Here is a 23,247-nt window from a genome sequence, read left to right as displayed (position 1 = left end):
GCCCTTCCAAGAGAGACCATTTTCCCCCCCAGAACTGAAATCTAATTAAACAGATTTCTTTACTCCACATGAATAATAATAAAAAAAAATAGTAATTAAAAAAAATGTTCAGAACACCCATGCAGGCACGGGAGGACCGAGGGAGCTGCATGGTTAATGTGAAGTAAAAGTAAAGGAGTCTTTCATTATTCATGGGTTAATGACAGTTAAGAGCAAGCTGCAGTGTTTTGATAAATGAGAGATGTAAAATGCTGGTGTGAAGCAGTCAAAGTAGAAGACAAGACTCAACCAAGCTCCTCAATGAAAATGCTAATTTCACATGATAAATCCTTTCTTTTTTTTTTTTTTTCTGTCAACATGAATATTAAGTAACTTCCCTTCCAGGGTCACTGGGAAGTTGTAACTGTTTTACTTCAGGTTCCCCTACCCTGAAACACAGAGCCTGACCTTAGCTCTCAGAATGACCCTTATTTTTTGTTTCTGCCCCTTTGAACTATGGCTCTTATTCCTCTCGTTCTGGAGGGGGAAGGCAAATGTTGGGACAAGCAGTCAGTGGCAGTTACTGATACACCAGGAATAGGTTTTTGTCAACTGCTTTGTAAGTACCAAAGAGGCTCAGCTTGGGAAGGGCTCCCTATTGCTGGTGTGAACCTGGGCTCACCTTCCTGTAAGTAAGGCATTACCTTAAGCTGGTTTTCTCTATCATTTCACAGGAGTGGCTATGAGTCTTGCATTTGTCACATTTGTGTGATTTACAGTGAATACTTAGTCTTGAAAGCTTGTCTTTAGAGGCCTGGTACTCTATATCATATATGATAAGTATTGTACTGCCCAGTGTGATGCAACCACTTCCATGTGGAAGTTCTCTCTTTGTTCCATTTCAGCTTTCTCTATATGCTAATGCAGGCTTAAAGGTAAGAGACACAATATGTTAGTTGTCATGTACACAGAGGCTTAGTAATCACTTTGATTTAAAAACTGAATTTCATTTTTATGGTGTTTGTGTTTTTTACCCAAAGATTTGTCATTGAAAGACTTGGTGATGTTTGGATGACAGTTTTTTTGCCTTTTCATGGGAAACAAGGCTAATAAAGCATTAAAAATAGAGATTGAAGGCTTTCAAGGTAGGACATACTCCCTTTACCTTTGTAAGGAAAAGAAATAAGCCCTGGTTTCACAACTCAGTCCTTGATGTAGTTCTTCATGGTGTGCTGAGTAAATCTGTAGCATAAAGATATTATTAAATCAATACAGGCATGGCTATTATAAAAACTGATTTAAAAGATGGCTGTGCCCTGTGGATGCATTCCAGATAATAACTTGACCCTCTCTTTCCTCTGTACTGTCCCTCAGTGACCTCTGCCACCTGCATGCACTTTTGTTGCATTCCTCTCAGCTCTTAATCGTGCATTAGCACCAACTGTTTCTTTGGTGTAGAGGAGGCAGCAGATGTGGCACTGAGGCTTCATGGGATTTTTTGACTCCTGTTAATGGTTAGACACACTGCCCCTCTTCTCTTCTTGTGAACATCTACAGTATCTCCATATTGAGCCGGCTTAGAGTGTCTGCTCTGGAGCGTGGAAGTCTCTCAGGGTATGGCACAGCTCACCAGTGCCTAGGGTCTGTTCTGTTTACTCTAAACCACAAACTGTTTAAAAATATGATAAATTTCACTCAGCAGAAGTTACATATTCTTATTTTAGTTTTCAGATAAATCATATGCACCTGAGCTCTGAAAATAAGCGTCAGTTTGCATTGTTTGAGTAATCTCAGAGAGAATAAAAATTTCTGCTCGTACCTCACCCACTGTAGAGTGGATTTGGTCCCCCTGACACAGGCCATGTAAAATGAGGTGTCTGATCCAAGGCTGTCAGTTAGTTCCCTTTTGTAGATGTGGGAGAGGCTTGTGCTAATGGTTCCTCCTATTCCTACTGACCTTAAAGCTGTGTTAGGATGGTACAAGTCTCTGGAGCGGAATTCCTTCTACAATTACTATCAAACAGGCCTACCATATGTAGGTTAAACAGCTGAACTTAAGACCTCATTCCAGAAGAAAGGGTTGTCGGGAAAATAATGTTCAAGAGAAGGAAAAAAAAACCCCAAACCCCCTTGTACCAAATCTTGAATCCTGTTAGAAATAAACTCAATCTTGTGCTTAGTTATTTACTGATAGTGCAAGTCCAGAGTGTGAATACACAGTCCTGTGCTTTCTAAGTTGGAAAAGAAAGAAAAAAATACTATTGTTTTGTTCAGTCAAGAGTTTACAGAAGCCTCTTATTATGAAATTGAATTTTGTTTTTTAAAATCTGGGTGGAAGTTTTACAGATAAGCGACACTATTTACTGCCTGTGAGCAAACTGTCTCAAGAATTATATTAGAATGCAAAAATTAGTTTCAATATTTTTTTAAGCGTTCTCATAGTGCTATATATTCTTGCCTCTACTAGGCTTCTATTTACCATTATATCGCTTGAAATACGTCTTTCAAGTAAATGATGTTCCTGTTGATATGTTTGTAAGAGCACACAGTGTGTGTGGCACCCATAGCAGGGTGTGGAGTGTTTTGTTTAGGAGCTGCTGAAGAGTGTGAGAAAGTGTTTCTGGCCAGTAAGAGGGGGTTGGACTCCTCTGCTTGAGTGTTTCAATTCAGCCAGAATGGAAGGACCAGAGGTCTCCTGTTTGCTGTTTGAAATGGGGACAGGGAGGCTCTAATGTGTCAATTTATTTTACTGGAACTGCTCTGAGGCAAATTTTTGTGATTATTCAGCAGTTTTCTACAGAAAGAATCACAGAATCCTAGAATGGGTTGGGTTGGAAGGGACCTTAAAGAGCATCTCGTTCCAAACCCCCTGTCATGGGCAGGGACATGTTCCACTAAACCATGTTCCTCAGGGCCCCATTCAGTCTGGTTCTGAACACTTCCAGGGATAGGGCATCCAAAACTTCTCTGGGCAACAGGGATTAAGAAAAAATAAATATTCCATAAACAGGCTCAGAGAAAGCTTTTATTACTTTGATGTACGTGGCCATGTGTTTTAGCTAGAACTTGCATTTGGCTTTGGACTTTCAAATGCTTACTTGTTTTTTTATATATACAATATTTTTGCAAAGGAAAGAGAACTCTGCTTAATGTTTTCAGCTACAATTGGATTTAGTTTATGAACAAAGCTGTATGTATCTATGTGTCTGCGTTACATATATATAAATATATTTATGTCTGTGTGCAAATAGAGTGATAAGTTTCATAAAATTTCCTCAAATTATAAGTCTTCAATGTATGGAGGGTTCTCTTATGCCATTCAGGTTTGCCTTTTCCCCAAATGCGATTTACTTTATGGGTGAAAATCCATTAAATTCATTTTAATTTCAAAATCTAAATAATAATACACAGGCACTACACTGTAGTTGTACTTAGCTGATGAGTAAAAGTGTAATGCCCTTCTTGAAGATACCAACTCAGAGTAGTGCTCTTGCATTACTTTTCAGAAATAAAAATTATTTTTTTGCTTTACATATTCCTTGCATAGTTCTCACTGCTGGTAATCCCTCATTTCAAATCCAATTGATAAAACTGTTAAATACTTTAAATCTCTCTCAATCTCGCCTTTTCCAGTGATTCTGTCTCCCTCTGCCAGATTTCTATGGACTGGTTTTAGCTTACAACACTGGAAATAATCACAAATGGTGTGGATTTTTCCTGACCAGCACTTAGCAATGATTCTGTGTATATTACTGAGGAGAGGCAGATGAAACAGGAGGAGCAAGGCCCTTCATATTTTAGTGTGATGAAGCAACGTGTGAAGCAGATCAGAACTAGGACTCTGGAAATGGGGACACTTCAGTGTAATTCTGCTGGTCACAGCACATCACAGCCTTTTAGCTGGGGGGGAAAAAAAGGCAAATTTGCTTGGGTGTCTACGCTATCATGTAGATGAATCATCACTTGACACCTGTCAATAAAGGGTTACAGTAGATAGCAATAAACTGATTTAAAGAAAGGCATCAATTGGTTTGCCACGGGGATCTTTTTATTTGGGTTGTGTCTTGTTTAACATCTTCGTTAATAATCTGAACGAGTGGGTAAACTGCATGCTAATTAAATTCACAGATGATACTAAGCGGGGAGGTGTTGCAAACATAGGGTGGCCAGATTTTCTAAGTGAAAATCTGGACCACCTGTCATGGCAGGCAGAGAGAGGAAGGTTTTTAGCAGGGATGAGGGAGGGGGTGTGCACAGAAGGACTTGACAGCTTGTGGGAGGGGAAGAAAGACTGCCCACTCCACCCCCTCCTTAACCAAGCACACCCTCTCTTTCCTTCTCCAGCATCCTCTGGCTTGGATCCATTGTATTTATACTGTTTATTCTCCTTAGGATATAAAAAATTTACTAGGTACCTATTAGCTGAAAAGTGAAACCTCTTATTCAGGTGTAGATATGAAAGACTGGGGGGGAGGAGGAAGCAGTAGCAAACTCCAGGCAAATCATCCCAGTAAGGTCATCTTCCAGCTACTGAGAATTTGGATGACACAAGTATTTTGGGGTTTTTTTAGGGTGAAAATTGGAGGCTGACCCTTCCACGTTAGTTGGATTTGTTCTAAAAAACATGGAGCTACATATTTTATATACAATCTGTAGTGACAAAAGGGCCCTACGCCCTCCCTCTGTTTAATGGCTGCTCTGGCCTAAGTGGTTGTGGGCCAGCAAGAATGTAGCTCATGATGCAAGGGCACTGAGTGCCAAGTGGAAGTTTTCTTTCGTCCTTTTTTTTTCCTGCTTATCTGTGACAGAGGCCACTCCACTGGCCCAGCCTGTTCTTTCGTGCTTTCCTCACTATTTATTAAGTACCTGTTGTGTTTTCATAATTTCTTTTCCCTTAACATTGCTTGGGAAACAAAAGGGGCACATTGAGTGTTTTCCTTTCTGTCCTCCCAGGATTCTGAACACCAGGTTTGAAAAAGCTTTATAACTTTGGTAGTCAAGGATCATGTGAACACTTGAATAACAATATCCACTTTTTACTGAACATACCTTCAGCTTTCTAGGCATGTCGTAGCATTGATCAGGGGGAGAGATCAATATTGTATTCTTAATGAGGCAACCACTTCTAAAGCAGTGGCACTTCTCTTTCTGCCTTTTACTTTAGGCTCAGAATTCTAACTGTCCTTGGCTGAGAAGGTTAGCTTCCTAATTATTTTTCTCATCCTATTTATGATGTATTGGATAGCCTATGGCCCATACTGTCTTGGGTAGAGTTTTGGGGAAAAAGCTTTTGGTAGTCAGAAAATCTGGCTTTATTTGCAGATGTAGCTGTAGCAGTGCAAAAGTTAATTTACTTAGACAGAGAGGGTTTGAAGTTTTGGACTCTGGCAAAGCAACGTGCTCTCTAATTTTCCCAGTATCCTGCACTTTTCTTGGAATTTTGTTTGGACAGCCCACGTGCTCTCTGCAAATTCAGTGGCAGCAATGCCAAAAGAAATCCCCCGCCCCAAAATCGTCTGTAGATGTTTGTTATGTATTTAGCTGTAATGCAGTTCCGTGTTTGTTACCTCGAACAATAGACGGTTCAAAGTGTAATGGCCATGTGACAAATGAGGAGCATGTCCCGCTGCCTTCTTGGAGCTTTCCACTCTTGGCTTTTGTTTCCTAGGCATCTTTCCCTGGCAGTGTTATGCAAATTAACCAATTAATGACAGACAAAATGGCCTTCCTGCATCGCCATGCTTGTAATAAGAAGGGCAATGCTGTAAGTCACGTACCTATTCAGTGTGCTCTGTAGGCCACTGCGAGGGCATGATTAGCCTGACTGGGGAAGACAATTGCAGAGGCATCTGCTCGGTTAATTTTGAGAGAAAATTTACCAGATGGAGGCTGAAGATTTAAGTGATTAGAAGGTAGTAGATTGGAATACAAATTGGATTAAAAGAAATTAGATTGATATAAATCGAATTGAGTCACAACAGTTTGTGTTGTCTGTACCAAGGGGCAATGGATTATGGGAGAAGCAGATGCTCCAATGAGATAGGAATTAATGTGGCTTTGACGGTCCATCTGGGAAGGCCTGAATATCGAGTACATCCCTAATCTCTCTCTCCATTTATCAATGCCATAATGTTAATTAGTACTTCATTCATTAAGTTACTTACAGAGTAAAAAATCTCACCCCTAGCCCCTCTCTGCTTGAGGATTTGTTACTGTGCCAAGAAATGGAAATCTCTCTTTAGCCAAGCTGGTTACAGTTGACTGTTAACGCTAGACCTGTGTCATCTTCCTCAAGCTTGCTGCTGCTTTTGGCATAAATGAAATGTATTGGGCTTTGTTTTGCAATAAAATTGTCTTCATAAATCCAGCAGCATAGTTATTGAAGTCCTGTCTTGATCCCTATAGCTAGCTGCTACTAAAAAGCTTCCTCCTCACAGCTTTAAAAAGGGACTATATATTTTACTTAATGTATTGCATGGGTTTGTGGTTAATGACCTAAATTTAGCTATGACATTAGTAGTGGAAGGCAGATCTTCTTTGGGAGAAAAAAACCAAGAAAGTTTGCAAGTGTGTGTGCACCTGTAGGATCTCAGTTAGCAAAAGTTGTGTGGAATAAAAGTGCTGTACCTTAAACACCTGATGTGGGGCTTGTCTTCAGGTGTGCAAAACTGGCTGATGACAGAACTGTTGGCTTTTAAGCATATTTCCCTCATTCTAGAAGATAAATGTTTGGGGTTTTATTAAACTCTTAAAAGTGACCCGAAATCGTATCTTGAGGGGGTTTTTTCCCCTTAGACAGGGAAAATTACAAAAGGAAAAAAAATACCTATAAAGTGGTTAACAAATAAATCAGGATTGTGATGGCATGAAGTTTGTTTTTCTAGACACAGTCCTCTGGAAATGAACATGAGATAACAGATTAGAAGTATGCTCAGTAAAAAGACAAAAGAGAGGACTTGTCTCTCTTGCCTCCCCCAAGTGCACACAGAGGTGTGATGCAGAAAGGTTGTATTGTGATATTCACATAGAGTGCAAACATTGACAAATGTCGGTCTCCATGTGAGCACCATTGTAGTGTGAACCTTAGACTTTTCCTTGTATTTTTCCATAAATATTTGATTTGTTATGCTAGATGGCAAGGAAGCTTTGATTCCACTTCATATAGAAAGCTAACTGCAGCTGTGGTCCTTTAGTTATTAATGAGATCAGTGTTAGGTATAAAAGCATGTTACTGCTCTATTGCTGGAACCTAAAATGTCAAAGATATCTACAAGAACGTCTCACATTATACTCATATGTTCTGGAGAAAGTAGATTTACCACAAAATAGTTTTGCAGAAGAAAAGGTTATTTTATCATTTTTGAGGTGGGTTTTTTTCCTATAAAAAAATCACCAAAACAAAAAACAAACCAAACCCCAAAAAAACCTGTCTCCTGAAAAATTTATGGTTTCAGCTCTAAGCAAAGAGTGAAGTAGGCATGGGTAGGCAAGAAGGTGGGAGGGAGCATAGCTGGGACAGCTGAATCAAGTTGATCAAAGGGATATTCTGTGCCATATGTCATCATATGCTTGGCAATAAAAACTCATGGAAAGGAAGATAAAGGGGGGACATTCGTGGTTATGGCATTTGTGTACTCAAGCAACAGATCTGCATGCTGAGGCCCTGCTTGCCAGGAAGTGGCTGGACATCTGTTTGCTGATGGGAAGTAGTGAATTAATTCCTCTTTTTTTGCTTTGCTTGTGTGCACAGCTTTTTCCTTCCTTTTAGCTGCCGTTATCTCAATCCACAAGTCTCTTGCTTTTCTTCTACTTTCTCTCTGTCTCATGGGAGAGGGTGGTGAGTGAGCAGCTGGGCTTGGCTGTCATCTGGGGTCAACCCACCACCGTTTAAAGACACAATTTTATTTCCTTAGTTTGCCTAGACAGCATTCATCATATTTACTGAAGATAGCTATTGAAAAGTCAAAGGTTACAGCCTGAGACGGTGGAATCAGCTTCCTGTATATTTTCCATTTTCTTCCTCTACTGTTATTTTCACAAATTTACTTGCTTGCAGTAAACACTCTGAGAACTACCCAGGAGTTTTTGCTTGTTTCACCCACAGTGCTGCCAGGCCCTCTTATTTCTGTGTTTTTGCATAGTGCTGTATGATCTAGGAAGATGTGGACTAAATAAATCATATGGTGGAAAGAAGCTTTTAGAAGGTCACAGCAGTAGCCTTGCCATTCCACAGCTCTGAGAGGTAGTTGTTTATCAGTAATCCATGCTCCATTAGTAGAATCACCAGAGATCTCTCTATAAAGATAGGGTAAACAACATAGGTTTATGAGTTGGTGTCTTCAACTTTCATCAACTTTACTGTTTCAGAAAATCTCCCTCTTTTTAATATAGAAAGGATAAAACATTGATGCAGAAATGCACTGTAAAATGGGTATTCCTTGAAAGGCAAGATTCTTCCTAGCTGGGACTGCCACTAGCAGCAGCAAGGACCAAGAAAACCTCTCACTGCCTTCAGTCTTTGAGAGACTTTCTTGCTGTGTGCCAGCTTTGGGTGTAAATACATGAAACAGAAAAGGTGAGAGAAAAATCAGTGAGGGCTGCTTAAAAAAAAAGTAAATCCAAGAGTTGGCAGAGTGACTGGGAGTGTTTGTGCTCTGTCACCAGGCCCAAGAACATTAAATCCCATTTTGGCTGCAGAAGTTGCAGCATTGTATTTCGTTATCCAATGGAACAGATAACTGGATGGCTTCTAAAGGAGAGAATCAGAAAAGAAGATTCACCTTGTAAATGGAGTCAATGAACTGTTTTGGATTAAAAAATGTGTCGTTTTATTAGCTGCAGGTATAATGCTAGCAAGGTAGAAAGATGACATGAAAATACACACAATGAGGCTTGTAAGGCATTTGTGAAACATGCATGGAGAGCAAAAACAAAGGAGAGGCCACAAGGGATGAAGTGGTGGTTTTTTAGGTTTTGGGGGTTTTTTTGAGGGGAGGGAGCAACACACATGTGCGAAAGGATGGTGGTGGGGCAGGGGAACTCCAAATATTGTCTTAACAGAAGACACACTCTTACCTGAGAGATATATAAAAAGGATATATAATTGTACTATAAATGCCTTTTGGTGATCAAACAAACAAACACTAAAAAGATATGCAGTACTTGCAGTAAAATATATATTTCAAAAACCTCAAAAAACCAAACAAAAGCCCCAAAGCCAATCCAAACACCAAACTTCTAAATAAATATAAAGACAAATGCATGCCATAAAGCACCAGCAGAAAAATTGTGATCTTTTGTGTTTGGGATATGTGAGGTGTTTATAAACACGACTTATATAGGCAGAAATAACTTGTGACTGACTTTTCGGTAAAAGTTGTCTGTTTTCAGATATCAGGTGTCCGAATGAGTCTTTAAAATGCCAGCTAGCAAAAGGTGAAATGAAAGGGGCATTTGCAAACACCCTCCTAATTCTTGTATTACCTCTACTTATTCACCCAATTCTTCTACACTGACATATGTAGCAGAAATACAGTTGTGAGGGAGTTTATACTAATTCCAAAAGCCTTCCACTTTTGAGCATATGAAGGTGTATTTGCTCAATATGGGGCTAGAAAAAGGAGGATTAGAAGCTTTCTTTGCAGAACTTGATCTACATTTTGATCCATGGATATTTGGGAAAGGTTTTCTATAACTAGTTGAAGCTCCCAAAGAGGAAGTATTTGACAAATGGCAAGGGTGTAATCTGTAGATCTCTAAACAAAAATATTACAACTAGATTTTGATGTTTGTCATATTACTTTAAATTTTATTGTGATTGTTGCTGCTGAGTTAATATTGATTGGCTGATAGTTGCTTAGAACTTTACAAAAGCTTATTTTAGGATGTTTGGGTCAAGTTTTAAATGAAGTATTGATATTGCCTACTTATAATTCCCTAGACATTCACAGTTGGTGTGGTTCAGAGGAACAGGGTGGGAGTCTGTGTGACCCATGTCAGCAGTGAATACAGTGGCTGCAGAGCAGAATTCAGAACACCAAATTTAAATTCCTGCTGTACATACAGTAGGAATCCCCCACCTTCTTCCAAACGTTATTTCAAGACTGCTCCAGATGGGTGAAATTATTGGTTACTGCCACTGTTGTCCAATGTTCTTTTTGTAAAGCTTAAAGTCACTGACCCAGTTTGCACGTCATGGCAAATGTGTCACTGTTCACCTCTGCTCGCCTGTCTATTTATCACTTCAGGATTTTTGTGTAGCTGTGATATCAGACTTCTGGTTTTCAGGTTTTAGGATACAGGATTGTTAGTGACACCAGGGAGGTTTTCCTGAGTGTGAAGATGAAGGAAGAGATAAGAAAGTTTCCTTGGCTGAAGTAGCTCTCTATATAAGCAGCTGTAAAAGTTAATGTATCAGAACTATTTAATCTACCTAAAAATATGGTCAAAATAGATATTACAGTTGTGTTGTGGAGTAAAGCTGAGTTATTAATCAGAACTAAAATGCAGACAAAAATCATAATTGTTTCTAATGGTGCAATATTATGTAAGTTTTGGCTTGTATATCAAAATCTTTATATGAAAGATAAAGGTCAGGTAGTTTTAAGATTACTTGAAGGGGCTTTTTGAAGATAGGTTGAAGATCTTATTTGGGAAATCACTTTCTTTAATTTTGTAGAGCTTATTTATTTACACAGTCTGATTTCACAGACTGTGGCAGTTTTATTTTAATCTGAGAACTGTTTGACTCATGGTTTTTGAAGGGATCTGGACTGGATTGTCATTTGAAAGCTTTTTTTTATAGCTGTTGTTTCGGTTTAATACTGTAAAAATACTGTAAAATTGATGTGTTTTCATGTTTACTCATTTTTAAAGCTTTTAGATATATATTTTTAATGATGTCTTGGATGCTCATTATCATCTATCAGTAGGAAGTTTTAGACTTTGGAGAGCCTGTGGTTATCAGCCCTTCTGTGCAAAAGCAAAATTTTCTTGCTCCTAATTAGCCGTTGTTTTTTCCTGTGGAATGTGGGAAGGTGCAAAGCTTCCCTTTGCCTGGCTCATAAGAAGCCACTGGTGATTCCCCAGTGCTATGATGACAATATGCTCATTGTATAATAAGTTATTGTGCTGTCTATAAACAATGTCTGTTGTTTCACCTTCCATCCTTGGCCTCAAAAAGAGCTGGAAGATGTTTGTCAGAGTCGGGCACACACTCATGCCTTGCTTTGTTAAATTCCAGAGAGGTTTTAAAAAGCTCCCAAGGGCAGAGCTCTTGTGCTTGAGTTCTGGATGAAAAGAGAGGAAAAAAAATTCTTGCTCTTTGATGCCTTTGTTGCACACTCTCTATATATCACAGAATAATTTGGATTAGAAGGGACCTCTGGAGGTCATCTGGCACAGATGGGGGGTGTGTGTACATTTGATATATAAATATAGATGTGGTATGTATCTACACACAGCATATCAACACAAAGACACATATACACATAAACCTTTTCTCTTCTGCCTTTCATAGCTGGAAGTGTTTCTCTTCTCCCCCTATCATTTTCATTTTTCGAGTCATTTTTGTCATCTCATTATTTAGAGCCAGTGAACATTAATGAAACCCACACTTGAATTGGAACAGCTATTTTAATTTCAAAAGCCAGAGCTTTTTTTTTTGAGACAGAACCTACAAATAAGGTTTTACTGGGGGATTTTTGGGGGGGTTTTGTGTGTGTGTGTGGTTGGTGTGTTATAAAGTATTGGTGTGTTATAAGTAAATAGGTGTCTGTTACCTGTTTTCAGGGAACATAGTTATGGTAGATATTTTAATCTTTGGCTTGAACTCTATGCCATTCTGCTTTGCAACAAACAAATCAGTGTAACTTCCTCTTTGAAGCAGTGACTTTTATTTATAACATCACTTTTCACCTGGGGAAAAAAAAGAATCATTTGCCTCTGAATCTCTATTCCAGTTTTCAGGGCTATCATGCTGCTACTCACTCCTCTCTTGCCTGCATCCCAAACAGGCTATGTTCCATCCCAGGCAGTGTGCTGGAATGCAACAATTTTAGAGGTGTGCTAAGACTCAGCAAAAAAAGGAAATGGGACACTTGTAGGTTTGTTTGTGAGGAGAAAAAAATTGAAGAGAAGTGAATTAGAGTAAAATTCATTAAGTCTTTATGTTGGTTTTGGAATGCTCCTTCTGAAATAATTTTATACAAGGAATAGGGTGCTTATACTGGGGCACTGGATTATTGCCCACTTTTTAAAAAAAATCAGAATTTTATGTTTGCAGTGTTTCTTTACTGTTAAAGTTGATTACACCTCGCTTAGCAAAGTCACAGTTTCATACAAGAGAAACTTAATAGAAGCACCCTTCCAATAGGATTTGGTCAAATGTTTTTAATGACAGTTATTGATCTCTCTTGTCAGCATTTCCTGCTATCCCTTCTTGGCAGACATACGCTATAGGAAAAGTGACTTATCTGCAGATGCATGTCCTGGGGAAGTTAGGATGTGTTGCTTAATGGATTAATTTTGCTCAAGGAAAAGCTTTCTGAGGACCTTGTCACAACTTTGAACAAAAACCTTACCTTGGAAAGAGTTGTATCACTGGAGTCTTTTCCCATCTGCCAAACCTCAGGGGAGAGGGAGAGACTGTGAAGTATAAATTTTCAGAATGTAGTCTTTACCATGTCTCTTTGCCCAGAGGAATGCATTTGGGATAATCAGCCTGATTCCAGTGCACCAGCCTGTACTGTGGTTGAGTTTTCTCATTATCTTGACTTTTTTGTACATTATCTCTTGTTCAAACTAAGATGTGACTGACGGGATCTCTCCTTGAGATCTCTGCTCGCTTTCAGTCAGTTCCGTGGTAAAAAGGGTAGTGAAAGCAATGTGCTTATTCACTGTATTAAACAGATGTGTGTAATAAGTGCTTCTGATAAGTACTTCTCATGTGGAATGAGGCATATGGAGAAGCAGGAAAATGAACAGTAACTGTGAATGTCTTTGAGTAGATTTAACTAAGTAGTTGCAAGAGTGTCTTTGTAGAGTTTGTAGGCCATGTGACAGATCCAGCATAGCCAAAGAGATTCCACGGAGACTTCTGTAGCTATCCATGCTGTCCTTAAAGCACATTATTCTTTTAAGTGTGATTTTAATACCTTCATTTCAGATTTATTTTTTTTTTAACTGATAGAGTGAAAATAACCCAAGACTTCAGCATAAAAGAAGGTTCTTTGGTATTGAAATATATCTTTGGAGCTGTCTACTATGTAGAATCAAAAATATCCAAGCACTTCCCTTCCCACCTCTATTACTTTTTGTTGTAGGAGATTTTATTTTTTTCCCTTATTACAGTTTTGCTGTTTCTTTTCCTGATAAATAGACCTTTTGCACTGTCTCAGGGAGAACATGTGTTGTTGGCAAAACCCAGTCATAAGTCATAGAGGAGTGGCTGAGGGAGCTGGGGATGTTCAGCCTGGAGAAGAGGAGGTACAGAGGTGACCTTAACACCCCTACAACTCCCTGAAAGGAGGTTGTAACCAGGTGGAGGTTGGCCTCTTCTCCCAGGCAACCAGTGACAGAACAAGAGGAAATAGCCTCAAGTTATGCCAGAGGAGGTACAGGCTGGACATCAGGAGGAATTTCTTTGTGGAAAGGGTTGTTGAAATGGGCTGCCCAGAGAGGTGGTAGAGTCGCCGTCCCTGGAGGTGTTCAAGAAACGACTGGACGTGGCGTTTAGTGCCATGGTCTAGTTGACGAAGTTGGAGTCAATTATTCATTTAGGTTGGAGGTCTTTTCCAACCTAAATGATTTTGTGATTCTGTGATCTATTATGTATTTGTCTTTCAAGTTCTGTTGTTGGAACAACTGCTGTTGTTCTTGTTGACATTGCTCTTTCTTCTGAACTAAACATGCAATGCACCTGTTAAGCACAACCTGTGAGAACTATTGAACTGAAGGTATTTCAAATGTATAATGCAATGGAATACATAAAATCACATTGTAAGCTTCCCTTTCATGGCAATGGTGTGAGAATGTAGAGGAGATAAACGAGTAGGTGGCAGCTCTGTAGCAGGGATGATCTCTGGTATCCATAGTGCTAAATGACTGTTGGTCCTATTATTGAATATCTAGTCCCAGCCTCCTGGTTTTATCCAAATATATTAAAGCTGTGCCTTTGGAATGTTAAATCAAAATGAGAGCCTTCAGAAAGGATATAAAAGGAGTAGTGGTCTTGGAGGTCGACTCAGGAAGAGCTTTTATTGTATGGAGGAACTCAGGTAGGGAAAAACTGGAAAAGAAGTAGAGATGCAAATAAAGGTTGTGTCAGATGGTGGCAAGTGGTGACAGGTGGGGACAAAGTGAGAAGAGAGTATTTAGGTGGTTCTTGAAGGCAATTCGGAGATCTGTATTATGAAATAGCATATCAGGGTACTAACATTTAAACTGATACAATATTCTTTTTACAACTGTGTTGTGGTTACAATACAATTGTTAGCCTTTCTCTTAAATACCACTAGCCCAGTAACCAGGAATGTTTTGTTGACTTGAGAAATTAATGAAACGTCTATGAATTTAGTCTGTACCGTTTCTCTGGTGTGACAGACCATTGGCTTTGTAACTGCTCATAGAGAGAGTTGGCTTAATCTATTAAAAAACTTTTGGTCTTGATGTGAAGTTAATAAATTAAAACTGGAGGAGCGTGAAGTGAAATAAATAAAAAGTCTTTTCCTAGAAATTTGAAAGATGGTGGCCTAGGAGGACTGGAAGGTGAATTGTCAAATGCCTTTTCCTGGGCTGATCTGTGTGTGTTACATGCAGAGCATGTGACTTAATTGCAGCCTTCCAGTGACTGAAGGGAGCCTAAAAGAAAGATGGAGAGAGACTTTTTACAGGGGCGTGTAGTTACAGACAAGGGGGAATGGCTTCAAACTAGGAAAGAGCAGGTTTAGATTAGATATTAGGAAAAAATTCTTTACTGTGAGGGTGGGGAGGCCCTGGAACAGGTTGCCCAGAGAGGTTGTGGATGCCCCATCCCAGGAGGTGTTCAAGACCAGGTAGGATGGGGCTCTGAGGAACCTGGTCTAGAGGAAGATGTCCCTGCCCATGGCAGGGAGGTTGTAACTAGATGATCTATAAGCTCCTTTCCAATCCAAATCATTCTATGTTTCTATAATTAATGCTTAGTGAACAATTTATTACAAGATTTCATGACTCATATTTTAGCTTTCACTAATGGTAGTTTGTAATTTATATTTTACCATAGGAATTTCAGATACATCCTTTATGAAACATGGAAAAATTCTCTATTTGAGTAGGAGTACTGGTATCTACCAGTAGAAGCAAAAATGAAATAATAGTATTATGAACTGTGAATTTGAACAACAGCAAACAGGGTGAAGGTGAACAACCCTAAGCAATTAGCAGGATCATCTTAGTTTGCTCTTTTTCTGGGAAGAAATCAGTGAAAAATATTTTACTCTGTTAAGGTAAGAAATTAATATGTGGGGTAGAGTGGTACATCAATACAGTTCCATCACTTGTCTCTTTCTGCTGGGCTGTAGTTCTGATTTACCTGCTGAGGATTACCAAGCTCAGTACCTCAGGTAGCCCATGAAATATTGCCTGAGCATCTAGACCAAATTAGGTTTTCAAGCTCTGGCAGCATCCACTGTCCTATGGTGTTTGTACCAGCTGACATCTGTCCCAAAGCCATATTTTCTGAAAGAATCTGAATTATTTCTACTTTTAGGTTCCTAATCAGTACATATCAGAAGCTGCCCCACAACTGCTACTTCCTTCTGTCTTTGCCTTATTCCCATAAAAAGTTGTTTGAAGGAAAGAACTTTGAGCTGTCTATGAAGTAGTGCAAACTGATGTGGTGGTTTGGCTATAGCATGGTCTGAGCCAAACTTGGCAAAAGTCAGCATTAATGAAAAGCAGCATTAAGACAGAATGATTTTATGTGTTTATTTCCACCCCCATCCCCCAAGAGGATATTACCCAACTCGTACTGAAATCCAAAGACTAGAAGTGTGTTTGTGCCTTCACCACATACTGAGAAACATCCTCATCCACCTCTTCTTGCTCAGCTTCTCACCTGCAGAACCTTAGTGAGGTGGTGCTGGGCTGTGTGATAAGCAGTGTTCTGTAGGACACCAAGGTCACGTTGAATGCTGGACTGACAGCCAAAAGCCAGCATTAATGATAATTTTGGAGAATAATTATACTGGATTGGTGCCTGATACACACCCATTAGTGCCTGGCATGGCCGTTGCAACTGGTACAGCTGTGACACTCACAACTGTATTGGATCACTGCTCTCTTCTTGGTTTTGTCTGACACAATCCTTTTTACTGCTGAGTTATGTTCAGTAATGATTGTGAATTGCTAAGTTTGTGCCAGAAATAGCTGTAGAATGCAAGGAGAGGTTTTAAAGCTACACGAGGATAAAAGCATGGAGAGGTGGGTTAAACAGAGATGCCTGACATACTGACTTGTGATGGAATAATTGTAGTAACTTCTTGGTAAATGCTGTGGTCATACTAAGGAAACATTAACACTAAAGGTAGGATACTATAATAGACTTGCAGGTTATCTTTATTCACGTGTATTTCGGTGGGGTGTTCTTTGGTTGTTCGTTTTTGAATGATGGTTTTAATTATTCTGTGAAGTAATACAGAAAAATATGACCTTAAAACTTTCTTTGTGAATTAGTTGGTGAGGCATGTATGAAACTAGTCCTCTGGAGAGGTGTGATAACCGGGCATCTGCGGTAGCTATGTGAGCTTTAATGTGCAGTAACTCTAAGAGTGCTCTGCCTGTGTGTTCAGGTGAGTGTTAGTGCTCCCCTTTGCACAGGTGCAGCTCCATGGCAGTTTTCAGTTAGCTGTGACAGAATCACAGAATTGTTTGGATTAGAAGGGACTTTAAAGATCATCTTGTGACAACCCTCCTGCCTCGGGCAGGGCCAGTTTCCACTGCAACAGGTTGCTCAGAGCCCCATCCAACCTGGCCTGGAACACTTACAGTGATGGGGCATCCACAACTTCTCTGGGCAACCTGTTTCACTGCCTCACCACCCTCACAGTGAAGAATTTTTTCATATCTAATCTAAACCCACTCTCAGTTGGAAGTCATTTACTCTTGTCCTGTCACTACGTGCTCTTATAAAAAGTCCCTCTCTGTCTTTCCCATAGGTTCCCTTCAGGTACTGGAGGGCTGCAATTAGGTCATCCCAAAGCCTTCTCTTTTCCAGGCTGAACAAAACCAATTCTCTCAGCCCTTTCCTTGTAGGAGAAGTGCTCCATCCCTCTATTGGTGGCCTACTCTGGACTCGCTCTAACAATCCTGTTATTGCAGGATTTTTTGTTTTGCCCAACAGCATGTAATGCCTCATTTGAAGTCAATGCAGTCCATCCTAGTAAAGACTTCTTGAGGACTCTTAAACTCAGGGGTTACTCTCATGCACTCTGTGTGCATGAGATACGCCTGGATTGAGAATCCTTGAGGGAGGAATGGAGAAGGAAGTTGCCCAGGATACACACCACTGGCTACCTGCTTGAACAGAACTACCTAGCTCAAGAAAATCATCATTCCATCTTGCTCTGCAGTAAAAGCAAAAGTATCTTCTGCCCAGACAGCTCATGGGGTTAATAATTTTCCCGTTCCTTCTAAATAAGGTTGTATTCGTAAGAGAACTGGTGAGAGCCATATTGAAAGAATCAAAACTAGGAAAACACCATTTGGGGCTGTTTCTTTCTGGTCCATAGAAAGTGTTTAGAGACAGGCAATGGAATCATTTTTTTGATCAATTTTTTTATTAAGTTTTTGATGTGCCTTGTTTGTTCTAAATCAGCATATCCCTCAGGAATAGCTGTTGGTGCTCTGTTCCGTTTGGAAGGAGGGGCTTTGCTGCTCTATGATCTATCTTGTGTGTGTTTTTCTTCCCCCCTCTTAAGTGCACGGTGAAGGGAATTCCTTCCTGGATAGCTGAAGGTACACCCAACCATCACAGGAATGTGTGGTATGAGCCCCCTCAGAACACCTCCTGAGCCTTTCTGCTTGCTGATTAGCATGGTCTCTGCTGCTCACATCTCAACCCTCTCTTGTGCACAAATGGCTTAAACAGGGTAGAGTGAGGTAAACATGAGTTCTGTGATAAACATCAGTACTGAGGAGGAAGAATTAGCCCTACTGTGACCTGAGGAGCAGTTTTGAATAAGGCTCTATAAGATAAAAGATTTAACTTTTTAAGGGTGAAAGCCCTTTTGAAAGGTTTGAATGTGGCTTGTAAATCTGTATTGAATGTAGTACTAGGAGTTTTGAAAGCTTGCAACAAACCTTGGTGTACAAGAAGACTAATAGTTTGGATTTGCATTTTGGATTTTGTGCTGCTCATTTGATTGCCCTCTGCTAACCATTTATCAAAATTCAGTTGTATCTGTTCTCTTCTTTGACTTAAGTTTCTCTCATGTCTCAGGAAAACCTCAGCTCTCCCTTTCTTCCTGATACTGTTTGTAGGAACTTTTTAACACAGCTAGTGGGATTTTGTTGACTTTTTGAGAATAAGCAATGAATTAAATTGGTAAACTTGTGTGGAGAGTTTATAAATACAAATGTCTCTAGTCAATATATTAAGCTAGCTTTTTAGTCCCATGTACTGTCAAGTGTTCATCTTTAATGGTGATTTCAGTCTTTTTCAGTGTTTTTTTGTAGTGTCATGGACTAGAGATACTCTTCACCTGAAAATTCTCCTTCTAGATTTTAAATGTCTTTTTTTTTTCTTGTCAACAGAAGGGAGAATAAAATATTTCTGTCATTGCTAAATGTACTGTAAATTAATCTGTGCTTAGGTATAGGTTGGGTTTTTTTTCATATAACAGTATTATGGATTCCTTTGCTATCCTGGTGATAGACTCTGGATCCACTGAAAAAGCCCATTTGTGCAGCAGTGGTGTAACACTTACTGCTGTGGCAAGCCTTGGTTTAATGACCTCAGTGTTAGTAAAAGTCCAAGGGTGGATTCACTGTAGAATGGATCCTTATGCCTTTCCTCATAACTTTTGGAGTAAATGAGGCATTGACAATGTTTTGAAGTATGTAGTACCTAGAATATAATTAAGACACTGATGTTAAATGGCTTTTCCACAACTTGGCAAAACTGCTGATCAGAAAACTGAAACAAACATTTCACTAACCTGCAGAAGCTGACCTACCTTGTATTTAAGAAGTGCAGACCAGTTGTACTAATGTGGCAGCTCCACTCAAAGGACTTTTTTCAGGATCCATGCTAGAAAAGATTACTTGATTTTTGAGACCCAATGAAGAAGCATGAACTACTGTGATGTGTTTCTTGTAGAAATGCCAGTTGTCAGACTGATGTAGTCTAATGTGCGGTGGTGGACTGTGTCTGTACAACTAATGCTGAAGTGTTCCGGGCCAGGTTGGATGGAGTTCTGAGCATCCTGGTCTAAAGAAAAGTGTTCCTGTCCATGGCAGAGGCGTTGGAACTAGATGATCTTTCAGGTCCCTTCCAACCCAGGCCATTCTGTGATTCTCTGCCTATGTGTGTATATGCCTGCAATCCACTGAAAATTTCTAAAGTGAGCTGACATTCCAGGTATCTGTATAGGGATTTTCTTTTTTTTCCTTCTGTTTCCATATCTGAACTGTTTGTGGAAAAGGGATACAAAGCATACAAAAAACACTATAAAGAACTGTTAACCAATGAGTAGTAAGATGCATTGGTTTTGGATGTCCTATTGAATCTGGCAGATGAAAGGATGGGAGAGCAGCAGCCATGATTCTGAAAGCACACAGCGATCTAGAACTAAATGTAAATAGAAAGATTATTGAAACAAGAAAGATTATTGTAACAAGAAAAAGGTTGACATGCATTATGTGTAAGAGATCCTCCTTGTAAGCCCAGTCTACACCTGGTACGGATTTGAAAATGCCTTAGAGCTGTGTATCTGTAGTCCAGTTTGGGTTTTTAGGTTTAAAATATCTGATAGTCTCTGATAGCAGACAAAACAATATCAGGTGTGTACAGGTTTTCATATTTTATTGTTATTTTTTGAGGGGGGGGAAACTTTATGACCTTAAAAGAGCAACTTGTGTTAAAATAAATCGTTCTCTCCTTCCTCTCTTCTTTTTCTTTTTCTCCAGGATCCCGTCTCCGCCAGGAGGACTTTCCGCCCCGGATCGTCGAGCACCCTTCAGACGTGATAGTGTCTAAAGGAGAACCAACAACTCTGAACTGTAAAGCTGAGGGACGGCCGACCCCCACCATCGAGTGGTACAAGGATGGGGAGCGGGTGGAGACGGACAAGGACGACCCTCGCTCCCACCGCATGCTGCTGCCCAGCGGCTCTTTGTTCTTCCTGCGCATCGTGCACGGGCGCAGGAGTAAACCCGACGAAGGAAGTTACGTCTGCGTAGCGAGGAACTACCTGGGAGAAGCCGTGAGTCGCAACGCGTCTCTGGAAGTGGCATGTGAGTAGTTTTGTGCCATTAGCATTGTGTAAGACTTCAGAGTTGCTGTTATTCTGTCGCCCAGCATCCTGGGAGGTAACAAATGTGGGTAAATATGACCTTCTGTGAGTAGCTGCAGCTCTTAGTGAAGGCATTTTTACGTGTGTTTATTCGGTAGCAGTGACTGTACAGAAGAAGTGATTTATACTGAAATGAGGTTCTAGCTGGTGTATAAACATGATTGGCACAAACGTGGACAAAGGATAATTTTCCTCTGAAGAATAATCTAATTTTTAAATTATGCCTAAAGCTGGTTATACTGGAACTAATGTGGAAAAATACCTATCATTTAATCTAAGGTGCACTGTCTGTTTCTCTTTATCTCATCATCTGTTACCTCAGCAGAAGCAGACAGCTTCTTGGTGACTCATGTTCTGTACTGCTGGAAACCTCAATATATGCTCCTCTATCATGAACTTGATCCAGGCCTCATTCATTATGTCCATGGCAAGTGAAATTGTTGGCCATTTCTCATATCATCCAGAGCAACCCTAGTCTTTATCGATTCCCTTTGTCTCAACAGAGAAGTCGAAATGGCTCTTTCAGAGACCACCTGGCCTGCATGCTCTGCTTCCAGTACAGTTAGCAGACATGTTCGTTATCATTCACATAGAAAACAAGCTCATCAGACATAAAATACAATGAGTTGCACGTGGTTTTTTTTGCTGCTTAGTTATATGGGTTGAATAAACACTGATCTTTTTATTCAGAACGTGTATCTTCACGAAGAGGTGTGTTTTAGTAGATTTATGAATGCTCTCCTCTTGCTGGACTTAGTTTTTTTCCTCTCACAGCTCTTCATCTGACAGTGGTTTCACTGAGATATGTTTGAAGTAGGGCTTTAGCACAAACTTGTTTTGCTTAGTTGATAAAGAATGGATTTAAGTACACACTAGACAGTATGTTTTTTAAAGGGGGGAAGTACAGAAGAGAAATCTTTATTCCTGATGCCATCTGCAGACTTTTATAGCTAATGTGGTTTGATCTTGAGGCTTCAGTTTTCTCAGAAATTGCAGAAAATGCCATTTTTTAAATATTTAAATAGTGGAATAAGCCAAGTAGAACAGACTTTTACACTGCTTTTCACCTGTTGTAGCCTTGATTCAGAACTGTGTCAAAAAACGAAAACAGTTTTGGCACACCATCAAAGCACAAGTAAATGTACCAATTAAAGGTGTCACAGAAAGTTATTCAGTTTTGTAGGTATTTAGGAACTGAGGAGAAGATCAGTTTAAGGAAGGCTGAAATCTGGGTGAGTATGACTAGATAAAATTACTGGATTATTTGTGACTTTGTGCATGAGTTTTAACTGTCTGTTGAGAAATCCTAGGAGAGAGGCATAAACACTTGAAATCTTTATTGTAATCCTGCTGAGATTCAGAAATCTCCAGCCGAAGTTCAGAGGATTGTTCCAGTTGTACTTTGAGTCATCAAATTAAAGCGCCCGATTATTCTGAAATTTAAATGTGCTCTGTATCCTGTCAGTTTTCACTGATCCCTATTTCACTGCCTGCTGAGAGGCTCTTGTTACAACATCCGTGCTCTCTGGAGTTTGCCTAACAACTGTAGCTGGTGGCAGGTCATGCATGAACAGTGTGGGAGATAGGAGAAAACTTTAAATATAATAAAGCTGTGCTTCATTTTAGGGCAGGATCAACATGAACGTGAAACCTGAGCTGTGAAACCGTAGCTGAGGTTTTTGCAGTAGCAACATTATTATTTTACTGTTTTCATAGGTTTGAGATTTAACTGACTGAATCCCCCAATTAAATGGTTTAGCAGGCTAAAGTAGGCTCTCCTTTTTCACTTCAACAGTGCTTTATCTTTCCTTGGGCCATACTGTAGCTGCAATTACAGGAGGGTCTTCATCAAAGGAGAAAAATGTAAATAATATATACATTGCTCGTTCACTTAATTTTAGAGATTCTGCTGTGGTTTTTGCTCACTGACTTTAAAGCACGTCACAGTATTTGGCATGTATTGAAGGTGTCCTTTGGAGGATGATAGCAAAACTACCTCTTTTCCCTCGGTTTTGAGATGCTTTGTAATACAATTCTGGTTCTAAATCAGATTTTCAACTGACTTTCAGAGAAGAGTTATTTTAAGGCTCTTATTTGTTTTTCTCATGTCAGCATTTCTGGGCTGCAAAGGCTGGGCAAGTCTGCAGCGACCCATTTGCACGCTCAGGGAATGAGTTGCTGCTGACAGGCTGTTGTCAGCAGAGAGTCCCCATTCACCTGTTCTCAGCTGCTGCTGGAAACTGTTGAGTTGCCTGGATCCTGCAGTCTGGTCCATGGGAGGATGGCTGCCTGTGATGGCTCTGACTTGTGCTGTCTGTCATGGTGTTGAAAACTGTGCTTTCCACACTAGGCCAAGCTGTTTTCATCACCAGGGGAAAAAAAGATGGTTGTCCTTTGCTGACAACTGGGTTCTGGATTATTATCTGACTGCAGGTGGCCTGAAATTGTGCCATTAGAGACAAACTGCTGCTTTTTACAGGTTTAAAATACTTGAGTCTGCTGTTTTAGAGAGAGAATCTGTAATTGTTTTACTTTGTTAATTAAATTGTCAGTTGCCAATAACAACTTCTGAATGATTTATGAAGAAATATTTATTGGGTTTATGTATCTGTTAGATGTGTTCATGCCTAGGCATTAAGATAACAAACAGTGTTATTGTGCTTAATATCCTTCTATTTCCTTTTTTTTTTTTTTTTTTTTACCCCCTGCATGACAC

The 23,247-nt window shown here is 39.8% G+C and overlaps 1 protein-coding gene across 15 annotated transcripts in view; it reads left to right on the top strand.

Annotated features, from left to right (window-relative positions):
• Positions 1-23,247, top strand: part of ROBO2 (roundabout guidance receptor 2) — a 1,069,237-nt gene that overhangs the window by 646,470 nt on the left and 399,520 nt on the right. For all 15 annotated transcript variants that reach the window (XM_039387910.1, XM_039387922.1, XM_039387917.1 and 12 more), the window contains one exon: positions 20,146-20,472. In XM_039387910.1, the coding sequence (XP_039243844.1) occupies positions 20,146-20,472 (327 nt within the window). The remainder of the gene's footprint in view (positions 1-20,145; positions 20,473-23,247) is intronic.

Source organism: Pipra filicauda, unplaced genomic scaffold (assembly GCF_003945595.2).
Source record: "Pipra filicauda isolate LSUMZ 115617 unplaced genomic scaffold, ASM394559v2 scaffold59_size3379749_pilon, whole genome shotgun sequence".
Taxonomy (NCBI): Eukaryota; Metazoa; Chordata; class Aves; order Passeriformes; family Pipridae; genus Pipra; species Pipra filicauda.
This window is presented reverse-complemented; position numbering and strand designations above follow the sequence as displayed.